This window comes from Brachyhypopomus gauderio, chromosome 15 (assembly GCF_052324685.1).
Source record: "Brachyhypopomus gauderio isolate BG-103 chromosome 15, BGAUD_0.2, whole genome shotgun sequence".
NCBI classification, from domain to species: Eukaryota; Metazoa; Chordata; class Actinopteri; order Gymnotiformes; family Hypopomidae; genus Brachyhypopomus; species Brachyhypopomus gauderio.
The window spans coordinates 21,138,379-21,156,989 of NC_135225.1; the positions used below are offsets into that span (position 1 = coordinate 21,138,379).

Genomic DNA, 18,611 nt, shown 5'->3' on the forward strand with positions numbered 1-18,611 from the left:
CTCTGAAGAGGTGCACAAGAGAAGCAGAACCCAGGAACCATCAAGGTAACAACATGAGTACAGACCCACTAAACCTGGGGACTTAACAGTACTGGAAAGGCATATTGGAGGAGGAGGTATTACAATGCCTAGCAGTTGTTGAACCCGCAAACAGACCACAGCAACCTCCCTGAACAGGATTCAGTAAGCATCACACTAGACAATGTCCAAAGGATCAAATACGAAGAGCTGGACAGCTAGGCCCTAACATAGTTCTTGCATACTGGCTAAAGAAGCTAACCATGAACACTTAGCAGCACAAAGGAACCAGCTACTGATGAAATCCACCCTGACTGTTTAACTGAAGTCCAGATGGTCTAGATCTTGAAGTATACCAAGAAAGGGGCAGTTCCATCCAATTACCACTATAACCTGCGTCTGCATGACATGGGCGTTGAGGAGGCATATGGCTTAATACATCAGTGGGGCCTAGAAAGGCATTGGCCTTTCAACAGAGGAGCCAAGTATCTGGATTGACTACAAGAAAGCCTAAGATTAAATGCTCCACATATGGATCCTGGAATTCTTGAGAATGTATAACATCAACAGGACTCCAAGATCCTTCATTAGGAACTTGATGGTGCTGAGGAACATGACCCTTGAGGCCAACTTCAAGCCAATAGCATGAGTTGCCATCAAGTGCATGATTTATCAAGGAGATGCCCTGTCCCTGCTACTGTTCTGCATAGACCTGAACCCAACAGCTCAAGGAAATCATTAGATACAGACGATACAGACGGTGAAATGGAGCAACTATTACCCACCTCCTCTACATGTATGACATCAAGCTGTATGTCAGAAGTGAACAAGACATAAATTCACTAATCCATCTCACCAGGCTATACTGCAATGGCATCAGAATGTCATTCAAACTGAATTAGTATGGTTGCGATGGATGGTTACAAGGAGAGGGAAGGTAGATTGGACTGAGGGGATCATACTACCAAAAGGTAATATAGCAGGCATTGATCTGATGGTCACATGGAGAGGGCATGTAGATAGCATTGAGGAGATTATCTACTGAGAAATGCCTACAAAAAGTTGGGAAGTCAGCTGAATGGGATGAACAAAATCCAGTCATCAGATACCCCGCTGGCATAATAAGATGGCCTAAGGAGAGATAGAAGCCACTGACATCAGGACAAGGAAGCTCCTTACAATGTACATAGCGTTTCATCCCAAATCCTGGCCCCTGAGACCATGCAGTAAGCAGAAGGAGCATGTTTTAGGATTAGTGAGCATTACAGAGGCATTATCCATGATAAAACATCCAAGATCCAGGAGTACGTCAGGAGATGGCCCCAAGTGATTAAGTGGTTAGTACATCATACAGCAGAAACCTCAGGTTGATGTGAGGAGGACCAGAAACCATCACGGGAGGATAAACTCCTGCACAGTATGTACTACTGACAAATAGTGGCAGTGATATGGATAAATCAAACCAATGGCTGGAAAAGGCTGGCATATAGCACATCATATCAAGATGCTAATAGGAAAAGCATACATGGATAGCATACAAGCATAACCAAGTACCTGGCATAATATACAGAAACATCTGTGTTAGCTGTCTCAAGGTCAAAAGAGAATACACCACTGAAGGTAGTGAAGAATGATGGAGCTGAGCTCCTGTGGGACATCCAGACGGAGATAATGGCTAACCAACTGGACATAGCAGTGACAGACAGCAGAAGAGGGCCATAGTGGGAGATGTAGCAATCCCAAATGAAAGCAACATCAAGAATAAGGAACATGAACTTTCATGAAGGTGAAAGTGAAGATGAAGGCAACAGTGGTTCCCATGGTAATCCAAACTGGGAAAATGCTTCCAGCAGATCACAGAAACAACATCTGAGATCTCAGTCCATAAGAATGTATTCCTGGGAGCACCTAAAAAGGAAAATGCCTGCCCATAGAAGGGCGAGTTGATTATAAGATTGATTACTGATTTAAGTAATTAAGAGATGATGATAACACAGAAAAGTTCCCACATGCAAAATGTATACTGGTTTTTTTTATATACAATGTATGAAAAACAAAAAATCTTTGTTTTGAACAGTTTGACGTCCAAAAACTACGAATATACTGTGACCCTGAGATGAATAACAAAGAAACTGCTTGTGAGATTCCAGGAGTTGTGAGTAAAAAAATTTCCGTATTTTAACCCAAATTAATATATTGCAACCATTTTTGTCATTTTATCTTTTTTTCCAGCATAAACCATAGTGTGATACCAATTGCACAAATTAATTGCTATGTAAGGTTATGTTAATCATTCATTCCATAGTCATTTCTCTAAAAAATATTAGATTTGCATATACCATGGATTCTGTCATTTATGTACATATTAATGCTTTCAGTCGTATTTCTATTTACCAGCCTTTCCATGTTACTTGAGCAAAAAAATGATTCAAACCATTAAAACGTAAACTAAACCATAACTACTTAGCTATTGCATCTACTAACCCAAGTTGTCAGATCTAGAAACTGTGACTCTTTGTTAAGAAGACTTGCGGCAGAAGGCATGAAAAATAGATGGTCTAATTCATGTCACATTGTGATTCTTAAGCACTTGCACCAAATTAAAATTAATCTGCATTTAGGCTGACTGTATCATTTCACTCCTTTCATTTGTAGGATGGAGAGGTATGTATTTTGGCCAATGGCTTTCAAAAGTGCTCACTTTCAAAAGTAACTGCTAAACGTGTTTTCAACTGTAGAGGTAAGAGTGTATAATATGCTGAAAACATTGATCATAAACATGTCACATCTTTTTACTTAATAAAGATAGGGTTACTCATAGAACATAGAATGATTGTGTCCTAAAAGGTCTCTTTGTTTTACATTTCGGCACTTCATAATTGCCAGTTCACATAGTTGAACAGTTCATAGTCATGCATTTCAGGGTCAGTCTAAGACGTAAACAGTCCCAAGTTTGTCCGTTGGCTGACTGCACTTTTGCACTATGCTATGAGCTATTTTGGGGATACAAAGCTGCAAATACTAGTGCAGAAACTCTAAGCAGCATAATTAATATGGCAAGTAACCATTTGGCTTCACATTGGAAATTCAATGTCATGTCTATGGACATCATCAGAAGTGAAAAATAACATCAGGTGTCTCTGGGGTTCTTTCAGTGTGCTGGTGGACCAGCTGATATCGATCCAACCCCTGAACCATGCATCTGTCCACCTGGGCCACCTGGGGCTCAAGGCCTAAAGGTTATTACCTAACTTCCTGATCCTTAGAAGCAAATGATTTTAGTGTAAATAGATCAGTGAATGGTGCATTGCCACTTGTTTATTAAAGGTTACAGATATTTACAATGTCGAATCTCCCACAATGTTTATGCTAATCAGCTTTCTAAAATGCTTGTGTTCTCCTATGAAGTTAAACAGGAACTTCATAGCTCAATTCCACTATGCTAAAATAGACTGAATTAAGTATGTTTACATAATTAAAAATGCAAACACTGGAAATCGACAAGTAGTGGAAGTCTCTATAGGTCATACATTTTAAACATAATTTGGAATGGCCACTGTTCTATAAACACCTTCCTGTGTCCATATTATCATAGTCATTACACATTAGTCAACATGATAACAATTCCAAAGACTACTTTAGCTATCAAGGATTGTCATGCATTTGATATGATATTAGTGTATTACCAGTCTATCCTGGAATAAAGCGACATGCACAATATTTACATTTTTATACATTGTCTCTAGGGAGAACCAGGAAGACATGGAGAAGCTGGTAGACCTGGCCTTACTGGTGCTGATGGTAAGCCTGTGAGTACTACACAGTTTAATACAAACCTTGAATCAGCTGGAAGACATGCAGTGTGCTATAGGGCCAGACATGAGAGCGTGATTACTCATTTACCTGTGGCGTACCAGCCCTGGTCAAGATTACTGAAGATTATGTTCACTAAAGGTAATAACTGTAGTGTTGAGGAGCTGGCAATGAAATAAACAGGCTTTTGCAATCCACTAGTTAAAAAAGAAACAAAATGTTACTACACAGATGGGGCAAATTTCAAGCAGATGAAATCTATTCAGTTCAAGTAAAGAGAAAAAAGTAGTTTCACACAAGAGTCTACAGTTTTCTTAAAAGAAAAAGTTAATGGTAAAATTTTTTCTGTCATAGAATATACTCCTGCAACAAGCTAATGCACTGCAAGAGTGTAATTTATTTATAATACAAAGAAATGATTGTAATGCTTTATTGATTTCCACATATCTGCAACAGAAAAGGCAAGTCCCTCTAATGCTAGTCTCTGAGCATAGTGTTTTTTCAAAACACTAGTAAATACCCACATTCCTCTTCTTTCCCAGTAACAATCCCACATTTTATGAAACATAGTCCGATGGCTGTTTATACACTCATGCATGATGTTAATTATAACATTCTGCAACACTCCAACATATTTACATTTTTGCAGTGTATTTACAAAAACTATAAAGGTCCACAGCCTGGGTGTGGTAGAGAGGGTGTAGTAGAGAGGATGTGGTAGAGTGGGTGTGGTAGAGAGGGTGTGGTAGAGGGGATGGGGTGTAGTAGAGAGGGTGGTGTAGAGTGGGTGTGGTAGAGAGGGTGTAGTAGAGAAGGTGTGGTAGAGAGGGTGAGGTGTGGTAGAGTGGGTGTGGTAGAGAGGGTGTAGTAGAGTGGGTGTGGTAGAGAGGATGTAGTAGAGAGGGTGTGGTAGAGAGGGTGTGGTAGAGAGGGTGTAGTAGAGTGGGTGTGGTAGAGAGGATGTAGTAGAGAGGGTGTGGTAGAGTGGGTGGTGTAGAGAGGGTGTGGTAGAGAGGGTGTGGTAGAGAAGGTGTGGTAGAGAGGGTGGGGTGTAGTAGAGTGGGTGTGGTAGAGAGGATGTAGTAGACTGGGTGTGGTAGATAGGGTGGGGTGTGGTACAGTGGATGTGGTAGAGTGGGTGTAGTAGAGAAGGTGTGGTAGAGAGGATGTAGTAGACTGGGTGTGGTAGATAGGGTGGGGTGTGGTAGAGTGGGTGTGGTAGAGAGGGTGTAGCAGAGTGGGTGTGGTAGAGAGGATGTAGTAGAGAGGGTGGTGTAGAGTGGGTGTGGTAGAGAGGGTGTGGTAGAGAGGGTGGGGTGTAGTAGAGTGGGTGTGGTAGAGAGGATGTAGTAGACTGGGTGTGGTAGATAGGGTGGGGTGTGGTACAGTGGATGTGGTAGAGTGGGTGTAGTAGAGTGGGTGTGGTAGAGAGGGTGGGGTGTGGTAGAGAAGGTGTGGTAGAGTGGGTGTAGTAGAGTGGGTGTGGTGGAGAGGGTGTGGTAGAGAGGGTGTGGTAGAGTGGGTGTGGTAGAGAAGGTGTGGTAGAGTGGGTGTGGTAGAGAAGGTGTAGTACAGTGGGTGTGGTAGAGAAGGTGGGGTACAGTGGGTGTGGTAGAGTGAGTGTGGTAGAGAGGTTGGGGTGTGGTAGAGAGGGTGTGGTAGAGGGGATGGGGTGTAGTAGAGAGGGTGTGGTAGAGAGGATGTAGTAGAGTGGGTGTAGTAGAGAAGGTGTGGTAGAGAGGGTGTGGTAGAGAAGGTGTGGTAGAGGGGATGGGGTGTAGTAGAGTGGGTGTAGTAGAGAAGGTGTGGTAGAGAAGGTGTAGTAGAGTGGGTGTGGTAGAGGGGATGGGGTGTAGTAGAGTGGGTGTAGTAGAGAAGGTGTGGTAGAGAAGGTGTAGTAGAGTGGGTGTGGTAGAGAAGGTGTGGTAGAGTGGGTGGGGTCTGGTACAGTGGGTGTGGTAGAGGGGGTGGGGTGTAGAAGAGAGGGTGTGGTAGAGGGTGTAGTAGAGAAGGTGTGGTAGAGAGGGTGTGGTAGAGAGGGTATGGTAGAGTGGGTGTGGTAGAGAGGGTGTGGTAAAGAAGGTGTGGTAGAGAGGGTGTGGTAGAGTGGGTGTAGTAGAGAGGGTGTGGTGTGGTAGAGAGGGTGGGGTGTGGTAGAGTGGGTGTAGTAGAGAGGGTGGGGTGTAGTAGAGTGGGTGTGGTAGAGTGGGTGGGGTGTGGTAGAGAGGGTGTGGTAGAGAGGGTGTGGTAGAGAGGGTGGGGTGTGGTAGAGTGGGTGTGGTAGAGAGGGTGGGGTGTGGTAGAGAAGGTGTGGTAGAGAGGGTGGGGTGTGGTAGAGAAGGTGTGGTAGAGAGGGTGGGGTGTGGTAGAGTGGGTGTGGTAGAGAGGGTGTGATAGAGTGGGTGTGGTAGAGAGGGTGGGGTGTAGTAGAGTGGGTGTGGTAGAGTGGGTGTAGTAGAGAGGGTGGGGTGTAGTAGAGTGGGTGTGGTAGAGAGGGTGTGGTAGAGAGGGTGTGGTAGAGAGGGTGGGGTGTGGTAGAGTGGGTGTGGTAGAGAGGGTGGGGTGTGGTAGAGAAGGTGTGGTAGAGAGGGTGGGGTGTAGTAGAGAGGGTGTGGTGTGGTAGAGTGGGTGTGGTAGAGAGGGTGGGGTGTAGTAGAGAGGGTGTGGTAGAGAGGGTGTGGTGTGGTAGAGTGGGTGGAGGGTGGGGTGTGGTAGAGTGGGTGTGGTAGAGAGGGTGGGGTGTGGTAGAGTGGTTGTGGTAGAGAGGGTGGGGTGTGGTAGAGAGGGTGTAGTAGAGTGGGTGTGGTAGAGAGGGTGTGGTAGAGAAGGTGTGGTAGAGAGGGTGGGGTGTGGTAGAGTGGGTGTGGTAGAGAGGGTGGGGTGTGGTAGAGAGGGTGTAGTAGAGTGGGTGTGGTAGAGAACGTGTGGTAGAGTGGGTGTGGTAGAGAGGGTGTGGTGTGGTACAGTGGATGTGGTAGAGTGGGTGTACTAGAGTGGGTGTGGTAGAGAGGGTAGGGTGTGGTACAGTAGGTGTGGTAGAGAGGGTGGGGTGTAGTAGAGTGGGTGTGGTAGAGTGGGTGTAGTAGAGTGGGTGTGGTAGAGAGGGTGTGGTAGAGAGGGTGTTCCTCTGAATACTCTCTCATTAAGGATAATCATAACAAATAATTAGTCTGGCAAATTGGGCTGATTTTTATGATGTATTATCACTTATGAAGCCAAATCTTAAGTGTAAATGACTATGTCCAAATCCTGACTGTAAATGACTATGTCCAAATCCTTACTGTAAATGACTATGTCCAAATCCTGACTGTAAATGACTATGCTAAATGTTACAATCTTTTTCTGTTATGATGCTCTCTATGATGTGACTGAATTTAATTTAGATGCACCTGGGTTTTTTGAAGCTGCACTCTTATCATTGTTTGATGTTCTTGTGAAGCCTGTCAAATCTGTAGAAATATGTTATATGATGATAAATTTTGGCCAAAATGGTGGCCCTTTTGCTGTCAGTAAAGCTACTTTTTTATTCAATCCTTAATTCATGCATAATTGAGTTTTTCGTATGTGAGCAAGAGTTTTCAGGAGGGAACATTAACTTTCAAGTCTGATGGATCAGTGATCATAGTGTAACTGGGAAAGCTTTTAAAGGAAGGTAAAGAGATGCACAGAACTATACATACATATCCCTTGTGCGGATATGGTAGATTAACTATCAAGGCGCTCCGCATGGTTTTGTCTCTGTAGGGCTGCCATTTTGGCAGCATTTGCAAGTTCCTGAGCATCAAACTCTACTCACAAAATACCCACAAAGGAAACCTAAACATTTTATAGATACGTGTGATGAGAAAGCATGTGGATGTCATGCTTTTTAGTTGTTTGTGAATTACTGACTTGTTTGGAGGCTGTTTTGGTGGGCAGTAGGATTGATGGTATCTGGCTCCTGATATTAAATAAATAAATAAATAAATAAATGAATGAATGAATGAATGAATGAATGAATGAATGAATGAATGAATGTCGACGGGCGCAATCATATCCAGACCCCTACCCCACAGATTTCACATTTAATCATAATGTCTATGTGTGAGGCTCTGTCTGAATACAAAGAATAATTCTTTGCTGGGTTTTATGCACTTTGAGTGTAGGCAGTTGTACATAGAGGATTGTTGACTATGGTAAAAAGAGGTTCACTGTGCCACATTCACACATGTCAAGAACTCTCTTATATCAAAGCTCTGGTTAATGAAAAGGGAGTCTTCGATTTAGTTTGTATCTGTAAAACAAAGCCTTGAGCGTCAACTTCCTGCTGAATTGCACAGATGTTACATGTAGGCGTTTAGGGATTTCAAATGCAGATATTATGCTAGATGTTCCAGAACAATCCTCCAATAATCTTTACTGGCCTTCATGATCTTTCTAACAAATATTTAACGATGCATGTTGTCTGTTGTTATGCCATATGCTTAATGTCCTCCATGAAATCTGTTTTGGAGAATGTCATGGGTTTACCAATGAAAGCCACAAGTAAAACATACTTTATGGTCTGTATTAACTGGGAAGGCTGATTTAAGGTTTATACTTTAACATTTGTGCAGAGTTGTTATTTTCCTACTGCTGGGTCTACACTATGAACTCCATATTGCTTGGTACTGAAAGTTAAGCAGTTCCCATAAATTAAAATAAATTTCAGAATTTTTTTAGAGAAAAATGGAACAACATGTGCATAAATCTTGAACTACTCTTTGTCTTTACACTGCTGTTTATTATAATTTAGATATACAATCTTGACAAAGCATTATGAAGTATAATGCAATATCTGAACGTTCAAAAATGAGTGTAGAGGGAATAATGATTAAGTACTCTTGTCACTCTCCTGTTGCTATGTCCCTAACCTTCCCATGTGGGACACCTTAATTCAGGTGTGCAATCTTACCACCCAGTTAGCCACAGTGGGTCCAACGACAACACTTACAAATACACTGTAAATACTTACAGATATCATTGGCTAATATAGGGGAAAACGTGCATCAGTCAGCAAAGATCCAGAACACTACACACAGCTCGTCCCAATGTCCTGAAACAGAAACCCTTAAAGTCAGATCTCAAATTTGCAGCAGAGCTCCTTAATGATCAAGCAGCAATTAAAAAGGTGCTGTGATCAGGTGAGGAAAAGCTGAGCTTGGAGATTTAATTGCCTAAAGATAGGTTTAACCTTTAACCATTTTGACCTGTGAAGCATGGTGATGGCAGGTTCATGCTGTGGGCTTGTTTCTCAGTAGCAGGCAAAGCAGATTTGAGGCTTGTAGAAATCCCACATCTGAATCCCATTGAGAATCAGTGATAATAGACATTGGATGATAGATGAAACCTTCAAAATGAATGTCGATTTAATCACCAGTCCTTACCAGGCCTATTTGATGAATAAGTCTGTCAAAGCTGAAAGGAGATGCTTTAAAGCTAATTGATTAATGGGTTTTATGTTTACTCTTCACTTTCTAAACGTTAAAATGTATTTGGCACAGTATTTGGTATTCTGAAGCCCAACACAAATGAAAGTAATGGAAATTGTGAAAGAGATTAAACGTGTCTAAATTTAGAAGGCAATGGAAAACTCTACATCTCTTCAAAGGCCATAAGGCCATAAGTTATTGGGAGGTTGATTAATGACTGCTTTTTATATGCTTACCTTTGAAATGATTAAACTTAAAATGTGGTTGCACATAACATTAGCTAGCGAATGATGGCAAGGAATGCAATAATTATTGAATAGCTCTGACAATTTTATTTCATCATAGTTATCCTGCACCCAATTATTTTGGCATTATTTCTGACAAACTGATACACTGACAAACCAGTGCACTTCATACACTGACAAGATTCACACATATATTTAAGGGCGTTCCTGGGCAAAGAGGAAGTCCTGGCCTTCAGGGATCTCCTGGCACTGAGGTATGAAAGTCAATCTCCATAATATGTAAATGTTTTACAATAAACCTTCATGGTATTTGAATCTCATAGGATTTCCTCTGTCCACTATACTCAGGGGCCTCGTGGTTCAGATGGGTATAAAGGAGAGAAAGGGAGCACTGGAGAGGCTGTAAGGAGCCAATCTATTACAACAAATTATCAGTATATTTTATTTAGAGTGTACATGAGCATTGTTATGTCTGCTTGTTTTCTCTCTCCAGGGTGAAAGAGGCGTCTCAGGTTTACCTGGAACACCAGGTCAAGCAGGTGAAAAGGTAGTGTATACATTTAAATAAAACATTTGCACCTATTTTGCACTTATCTACTATGAAGACTTCATTTGCATGACTAATATATGTTAAATATACATTGCATACATGACAGAATGTTTGCTTGTTGTATCTGTGGTGTTGCACTTTTTTTGTAAACATCTGGATTTCAATTTAGGTCAATGACACTATTCTTCTGATGAAATATAGTAGTTGTAACACTTTGAAATACACTTGGGTCACCTTTATCTGTCCCAGCGTTAGACAGACAAAAAGATATTTCAGCTTGATTCCAAAGACAACATTGCAGGCCAGTTACTGTCCTATGAGGAAAATATGTTTGATGATAAATTGTTAGCTCTATCTTTCCAGGTAATCGGTACAACCTACAAGCTGTGCTACATGTACAATGACAAGAGACTGTATCCAAAAGACTAGTGTTTGTTCTTATAAATACAGAAAGACCTTTGGGTGCTATGCACAAATAAACACTCACCCAAAGCACTTGCTGATTAATTCTACATAACCAAACATATTTGCTAAGCACATTGATGCATCTTAACATCTCTGTGTTTTGTGGTACCTTTGATTGATTCCTCTATTAAGCTTCTCTAACCACAAAATGACCAAAACATATATTCACACAGATACCACTATGTTGTATTCCTGTATGTATCCATGTGTATCCATGAAGGCTTTAAAAATGTAAACTACCGTGGCATGTCAATTCAATGACGAATTAGTGGTGTTCTTGAATTATGATTGTCACAGTACGACCCCTGACTCCTTCCTCAAGCGTGTCTGTCTGCGTGTTTACGTCCTTCCGTTTCCACGTGTCTTTGTTTATGTGTATTTGTCTCTTCACCTTGTGACACTTGTTCCTCATCTCGTTTACGATGTGCATGTAATGTGTGATGTGCTACACTTGTTGCGCGTTGTTGTCTGTGTATTTAATAGTGTGTCTTGTCTAGCGTCCTTGTCAGTCGTTGTCTGACTGCTTCACATAAGTCTTTATCATTGCATGTGTTTTCATATCAGCATCCTGCCTCTCTTGCTCAATGTTGTAAATTGCATTGGAAATCTGAACATGGCCTGACCAATAAGAATGATATTGTGCTAAAACTACACTGCAAAAACCACTTGAGTAACTAAAGCTTTTAACTAGGTTAACTTGATGGGTGTTGTCATATTAATTTTCAGTGAACTAATTTTATTTCCTTCAGGGATCAACTGGCTCTCAAGGCAGACAAGGAATGCCAGGCAAAAACGGACTAGTGGTATGAAGTAGTCTCTACTTATACGATTATACAAGCCATTCATGTAGTTATAAATGAAGAATTAAAAACCTAATAACCAAATTATTAGAAACCAAATCAAAACCAAACATGCTTTTATTACATATTATCTAGTGAGACTGTAGGTTTCAGTGTGATATTTTTGACTTTGTATTTGTCTATGGGATTCAAGGAAGGATTTGAAGCATTTAGTCTACTAGACAATGTTCTGTTCTGTAGGGTGAAAAGGGCAGCACCGGACCTGTCGGCCCTACTGGATATCCAGGGAAACCCGTACGTACTCTGTGCCTCTTTTACAATTGTGTTCCTGGTCAGCAAAGATGGCTTGTTCCAGAAAATATATAGTAATCACCTCACATTTTGTACTCAACAGGGAAGACCTGGAGAAGATGGGAAAGATGGGAGTCCTGGAGAAATGGGTCAGAAGGTTTGCATCAAGAAGTCATTCAGCTAAGGAATAAGCATATTTACACACTAACTGTCTCTGTGAGAAATGGGCATTTTTTTTGCCATGCCCATTACAGGAATACTTTTCTGTATTGCCAGTGAGAATTCCATGTAAAAATGTACCATTACTGAAGGGCCTCACGAACATCCATGAGTGGCTTTGCTCCACAGTTTCCATCAGCAGTTTCTCTTAGATGATTGTCATTGTTCATCACAATCCAGGACACAATCCTACATGAAGTTCTTCATAGCTTTAAACCAAATAATGGCTTTTAAATGTATCCATTTCTTTTTGATGTTTAATATTCTCAAAAGTGTATAAATGCCAGGGTTGTCTCAATATTTGCAAATCTGCAAATGTTTACAAATATCCAGCATATTCTAGTAACTCAATATAATAAATACTGACTAAGTACAGCCATTGTAATGCTGAATGAAAGACAGACCATCACAAAGATTGAAATCATTGTGGGACATCAAAGAGCACAGTTCATAAGTGCTTGGTTTCTAGATCTCCAGTAATTTTGCTGTTATTATATTTCTCTATTTTGTTTCATAAGGGAGATAAAGGAGGCCCTGGCATTCCTGGCATAGACGGAAGAGAAGGACAGCCTGTGAGTACATTCTTCAATACTTAATTCTCATGAAGCAGCCATTTTTGAAATGTTAACAATGTATGTTACTACGTTCTAACCTGTGGGAATACTAAGCTCTTTATACATCAATCCAAAGAACATGTCTATTGGTGTGTTCATGGACAGGGCTGGACAGAAGTAACACTCTATGTAGTATGGGAAAAACGTGACTCAGCTAAGCAGCAACATGTTTGCAACTTGCCTCACCAGAGGACAGTGATGTCAGAGTTTTGTGACCCCCCTGAGAGGAATGTACTGCATATGCAGTTACTAAGTTAAAACAGCTATCAGGGAGGAGGGTATTGTTTGCTCATTTCTGACGGTGTACAAACAGACTGCATCTTTGGGTTTAAGTGTCAAATTCTTTCTAGATTCTGGAATGTTTTTTTGGTTCTTGTTTGGTTTTACTGGTTTAAGGGAGGACATATATATACGTCCATCTTTTAAATTAAATCTCTAAAATTCCACTTGCAATCTGTAAATGCAAAAGTAACACGATTTCTAAAATTGCTGCAATTATTATGAGAATATTCATACAATTTTCTTACAAACTATAAAGCCAGTGAATACACGAAAAAGTACAGTATAGTTTAAGCTTGTTGCTTTTGGTCTGTTAGGTGAAAAGATGCATTTGTTAACAGTAATGCTATTTGTGGTTGATTTTAAAAGACTCTGACATTTCAAGGTAGGATATGGTGGATATATCTGGCTGCAAAAGCATGCAACATTCAGGAATAAGGTTTTAATGGAATTTAATGGAATTTTCCAATGAAACAATTATGGATATTGTCAAATATTATTAGCCCAGCCTATGTTCCCCATGGTATTTTGCTCCAAATATTCATGAGAATCTTCTTGTTTATGTCCTTGAAGAGATGGATGCACTTTAGGTTTTAGGCACCATGTCTCCATGTTCCCTTACAATTCCCCCCAGAACAAATATAAACCAAACATGTGCATTCGCTTATCATGGAAAAAAACCCGAGGCCTAGAGAAGACCGGCCCTGCTGGATATGGTCAAATTATAACCTCTTTCTGTTCATCCACAAGCCACTGGATTTATTTTATCATTTCATTTGTGCCCTCAAGAGAACATTAAATTATTGATGGTTTTATTATCCCAGAAAGAGGAAACAGTCATCTAATAGAACGATAATGTAATAAAAAACAGCTTGTTAATGTTTAAATGATCTGCTTGTACTTTTAACATTTTGTGTTTGTCCAAAGTTGTTAAAGCACGTGCTGAATATACAGATAATTTTCATTCTGTCATCTTTATGTCTTTAAGAGGACGTACTAAACATTTTATGTAAAGTTGTTCACAAAGTACATTTTACAGAAATTTAAAATTTAAGATTAAGATATTTATGGAAGATATAGGGGGGAAAGCTTTAAGCCTTATCCTGCAGAAATATAAGAAGACTGGAAGACTCAGTGATGGTGCTGCAAATGTGTATTTAGGAATAAACCCTAAAGGCTTTCAGCTACAGATCTGATTAGCAGCTGGGCACTGAGATGTCTTGAGATTGACAAAAATGAATAACCAGGAAGTACATAAGGGACATTTCAAAACCAGCACATTTTGTTAAGACGAGTCTACCAATGTTGTAAAGTAATAGTACAAAAGCTGTTACATAACATAAAAGTGGATTGGCTCTGCACCAAATCTTAACTCCACTGTAAAATGTATAGTTTAACACATGTTCAGATGAAAATATTGCACATTCAGTGTTTTTTTATACCCTACACTACTATTTAAAGGTTCAAGCAGAATACATGCAGGTACTTTGCCAGCCACGCTCAAAGGGCAGGACAAATATCACTGCATCAAAATTAGATCACAAATCCACCTTATTTTGTATGTACGTAAGAAAGTCTCCGGAGTTTGGATGTTTGATGAGGAAGTGTAGCTGTTGGAAAACCTTGAAGTGAAGGAAATGTTTTCAACAGACAATACTGATGCACATACATCATATTTCAAAGAGGAAGCCTGCATCTCTTTGGGACTGCTTCAGCATGATAAAGTGACTGATCTTGAAAGTGTACAATAGACTACAAGTAACTTTTTTTTTTTTTTTTTTTACAATTTGAAACATTGTGCTACTCTAAATCATTTACAAAAAATTTAAAAAGACTGCTAGATTTATGCTATCAATGCAATGGGCTGTATTTTACATTTCATTAAAGGCATTACAGTGTGCATTTAACCTTTCAGTTTAGAATTTGTCACATGTATTGTAACACTTTGTAGATTATTGCTAAGCTGTAATATTAAAAGTGCACATTCTATAAGTAACTCTTTACATTTACAGGCTATATTTAATATCAGCACTGACACATGTATAGTGAAAGCTGGATTCGTTTTTGTCTTTCTTCAAGCTGCTTAGGGCTTTTGACCCTATTGTCCCGTTGAGAAACTCAGATCCTCACTGGCCAAATACAGAGCAGGACATGAACAAACATAGGAATTGGAAACTGTTCAAACATAACTGGATCAATAAACCATTAAACCACCAGTCCATCAAAATGAACACTTTTGCAAACACACACATACCTTTATTGTGTTTTAACATCTTAGCCTCTTAAATTTGAATGTTTGATGAGAATCTGTATGTTATGGAAAACACTGAAGTAAAGGAAATGTTTCCAGCAGACAATATGAATGAACATACATCATATTTTAAAAAAGGAAGTGTGGCTTTACTCTCCCTTTCTGACAAAACAGCAGGGCCACATTTCATGTGTGAATAATCCAGACACCAAGAAAAACTCTGTTTTCCAGAGACATGCATGTTAGCTCCATTAGAGACAAGGGAAACTCTTTAGTGTCTTAATATATGAGCTGACAGTACTGTAGATCTCTCAAATAAGTTTTCACAGTTGGAACTAACAATACAACACTTTCTTTGTAAAGTCAATATTTTCAATTACAAAATCAAAAACCACAGGTAGCACTTAATTACTTTATGATTGAAAATGACATCCAGTGTAAAGCAAGACACTACATGTTATGTTATAACTAAAGGAGCCTGTAACTGTTCTTAGGGTCTGCTGGGGGAACCTGGTACTGAAGGCCCAAGGGGATTTAAGGTGAGCATGATCTCATGTGACATTCATGTTCCAGTTTACCTGACACTGATAAATTACATCATATTAAAATGAAGTCTTCATCAAACAATACCTTACCTTATGCCTTATATCAGCTATGATGCTAAATGCATCCAACATATTTGAAGAGGTCTTCTCAAAACCTGCCTTGTCATTTTGGTAATAGGGTGATGCAGGACTTCCAGGACCAAAGGGTGCTAAAGGTACACGTGGAGACAATGTGAGTACATTCAACTTTTTGATCTTTTAAAAGAGCCACAATGTGGGATTACCTGCAACTGCAAGTTCACCCCAAAATTACCACAAATTAATGGTACCAACTGACACCAAGAGTGATACAAAGTCCTGCCAGTAGGGGGCTCACCTACATGGACCTTCAACTGCATTAACAATAAAAGAGAAAAAACTACCCAGCAAAATCCCTAATGCAGAATTTAGCACAAAAATAATTTGACCATTGTTATATATTATGGTAGTTGGCTGCATTCATTTAACATCTCAAGGAGATTAATGATAATCTTACAGCAGTTGTGAATAATTTTGTGGGTTTTGGGTTAATAAACATTAACAGACACAGCAGTGTTGCTGGTGTTTTTACAAGTGTTGGTGTCACTGCTCGGTTTATAGTGGTCAAAAACATATCCAGTCCCTAGCAATCATGTGGTCAGACATTTACCACTGAATGAAGTATTAGGGTTGCTAACAAAAATTGTATATAGCAGTAGATAGTTTATAAACTGACCTATAAGGTGTACCCACAAATTGGATGGTTCTAAAACAGGCTGTTGAGTGGATATAACTTTAACATGATAACTGTTCCAGATGGGTATAATGACAAGTCAAAACTGTAAACCACAAACTCTATAAATTCAAAAATCTTTGAAATCTTTCGTTTTCATCCTTTTTGCCTTTGTACAAATATTGTTTTTTGTAAGTGTAGTCTGAAGATTTAAAACAGTTTTCTCCAAAGGATCACAAATGTGTGAAACAGTAAATTCTAACAAATAATCACAACACTGTTGTTTAAGGCTGAGGGTGAACATGTGGAAGCCAGACTATGGTATAATCGGTACATTAAATATAATTTGCATTGCTTCACAGGACAGCAACATGAGTATTAATTTTATTTGCCTTCATTACATTTAAGAGAAAGTGTTTTGTTTTAATGAATGTACCTTTATTAAGATATCCTCATTCTGTTGAGCATGGTTTGCAGTATACCCCTCAGATCAATGACAATGAATATATTATCTACTCTAAAATCTGAGGCAACTCCATATCAGCTGAGAATGTCTTTTACAGGGAGAGATGGGTTTGTCTGGAATGCCTGGTCCGTCTGGATTACGTGGACCTAAGGTGATGATACATGTCACTGCTCTCCTGTTAGTCTGGGCTTGTTACTGCTGAGCAAAGCTGTCGAGCAATGAGCAACAGCAATTTTATTAAAACTCCTTACTCAGGACAAAACACAATACTCAGGACAAAACTCAATACTCAGCTTGAATTATTAGACACTGTCATGTATTTTCAGAGTTTTACCTAAATCACTAATTAATTTACTGTAATTCTATTCTCATTTCATTAATAGGGCATTAAGGGAGACAGTGGTGCACCTGGCCAACCTGGGCTTCCTGGGCAACAGGTAAAATACTGTAACTGAACAGTATAATGCATATTCAAATATCACTAACAAAATATTTATGAAATATTTTTAAAACCTTTGTTCTTTAGGGTCAGTCTGGAGAACCGGGAAACCCTGGTCAACCAGGACATCCTGGAAGTCCTGGCATAAACGGACATAAGGTACTTCATAAGATGACATAAGTTATGGCATGACAGTGTAAGTTATTGCTAGGATCATGCAGATTTCTTTTTTCTTTACTAAAGTTCTCTAGCATACATGCTCAGTGTTCTTCTCATTTCATCAGGGTCAAAGAGGAGATACTGGTGAACGTGGGTTAGAGGTAAAGTACTGTAGCAGATGTAAATAGACCATCTTTAGAAGCTTAAATAACCTTTGTTCTGTTTTTACGCATCTTCAACTAATGTTTTGACAGCTCAATTATTGAACTATGGACGCACACACACACACACACACACACACACACACACACACACACACACACACACACACACACACACACACACACACACACACACACACACACTCACCGACCACTTTATTAGGTACACCTTAGTACTGGGTTGGACCCCCTTTTGCCTTCAGAACTGCCTTAATCCTTTGTGGCATAGATTTAATGTGACGGTGCAGACATTAATGAAAGGAAAGTTTATTGATAACTTGTAATCTGGAGGTAGAGAGTGTCAAACCAGAGAGATCAGTCAGCCCAAAATTCCACACAAAAAACAAAGTCAAAAACAGTCCAGGTCCAAACACAAGGTAGCAATAATAGGCAAAGGTACCAAGGGGCAAATCCAAAAGAGAGTTGACAATACAATATGTATAATGAGGTACAGGTGAGTTAGTAATGAGGGGAGGAGGATTCGGCAAGCCGTGTTGTGGAATTCTGGGTAGTGGAGTTCCTAGGGTCCAGATGCATGACAGAGACATGAAATGAACATGACGTACAGTAGTATAGAAGCAGGTCTAGCCAATAAGTGATATAATTTATACGTTTGATGACCCTAAAAGGACCCATATATCGGCAGTTTGGCACATCTGGGGCCAAATATATATTTAACTTTATTCTCATATTTATTGAAGCCTTTATCTATTTTCTTTAAATTGTTTGTAAATCTTGCATAAATCTTAGATATTTAAAAAAAATCTATTTCCTTAGAGAGAAGAACATTTTAAAAGGCAGATGGTGTGAGAAACTACCAAATTTTGAGGTTACTAAATTTTGAAAACTATACAGTGCCAAAATCACCTCCTACAACATTTAAACATAATGTTTGTACTGTACTATATATAGACAGAAATGTAATGTTTTATTAAGAAGAGTTTCTCTGCCTTTTTCATACTCACTGACTGTACCAGTAATTTACAATCCAATTTACAAAACTTTTGATTTAGATTTGGGTGATAATCTTTTTCT

General features: G+C 39.5%; 1 protein-coding gene across 1 annotated transcript in view; it reads left to right on the forward strand.

Annotated features, from left to right (window-relative positions):
* Positions 1 to 18,611, forward strand: part of col21a1 (collagen, type XXI, alpha 1) — a 43,926-nt gene that overhangs the window by 14,981 nt on the left and 10,334 nt on the right. Inside the window, exons 7-23 of the mRNA XM_076974129.1 lie at positions 2,096 to 2,173; positions 2,674 to 2,682; positions 3,174 to 3,257; positions 3,765 to 3,827; positions 9,727 to 9,780; positions 9,875 to 9,928; positions 10,020 to 10,073; positions 11,291 to 11,344; positions 11,582 to 11,635; positions 11,736 to 11,789; positions 12,370 to 12,423; positions 15,490 to 15,534; positions 15,719 to 15,772; positions 16,855 to 16,908; positions 17,141 to 17,194; positions 17,284 to 17,355; positions 17,481 to 17,516. Coding sequence (XP_076830244.1) covers positions 2,096 to 2,173; positions 2,674 to 2,682; positions 3,174 to 3,257; positions 3,765 to 3,827; positions 9,727 to 9,780; positions 9,875 to 9,928; positions 10,020 to 10,073; positions 11,291 to 11,344; positions 11,582 to 11,635; positions 11,736 to 11,789; positions 12,370 to 12,423; positions 15,490 to 15,534; positions 15,719 to 15,772; positions 16,855 to 16,908; positions 17,141 to 17,194; positions 17,284 to 17,355; positions 17,481 to 17,516 — 927 coding nt within the window. The remainder of the gene's footprint in view (positions 1 to 2,095; positions 2,174 to 2,673; positions 2,683 to 3,173; positions 3,258 to 3,764; positions 3,828 to 9,726; positions 9,781 to 9,874; positions 9,929 to 10,019; positions 10,074 to 11,290; positions 11,345 to 11,581; positions 11,636 to 11,735; positions 11,790 to 12,369; positions 12,424 to 15,489; positions 15,535 to 15,718; positions 15,773 to 16,854; positions 16,909 to 17,140; positions 17,195 to 17,283; positions 17,356 to 17,480; positions 17,517 to 18,611) is intronic.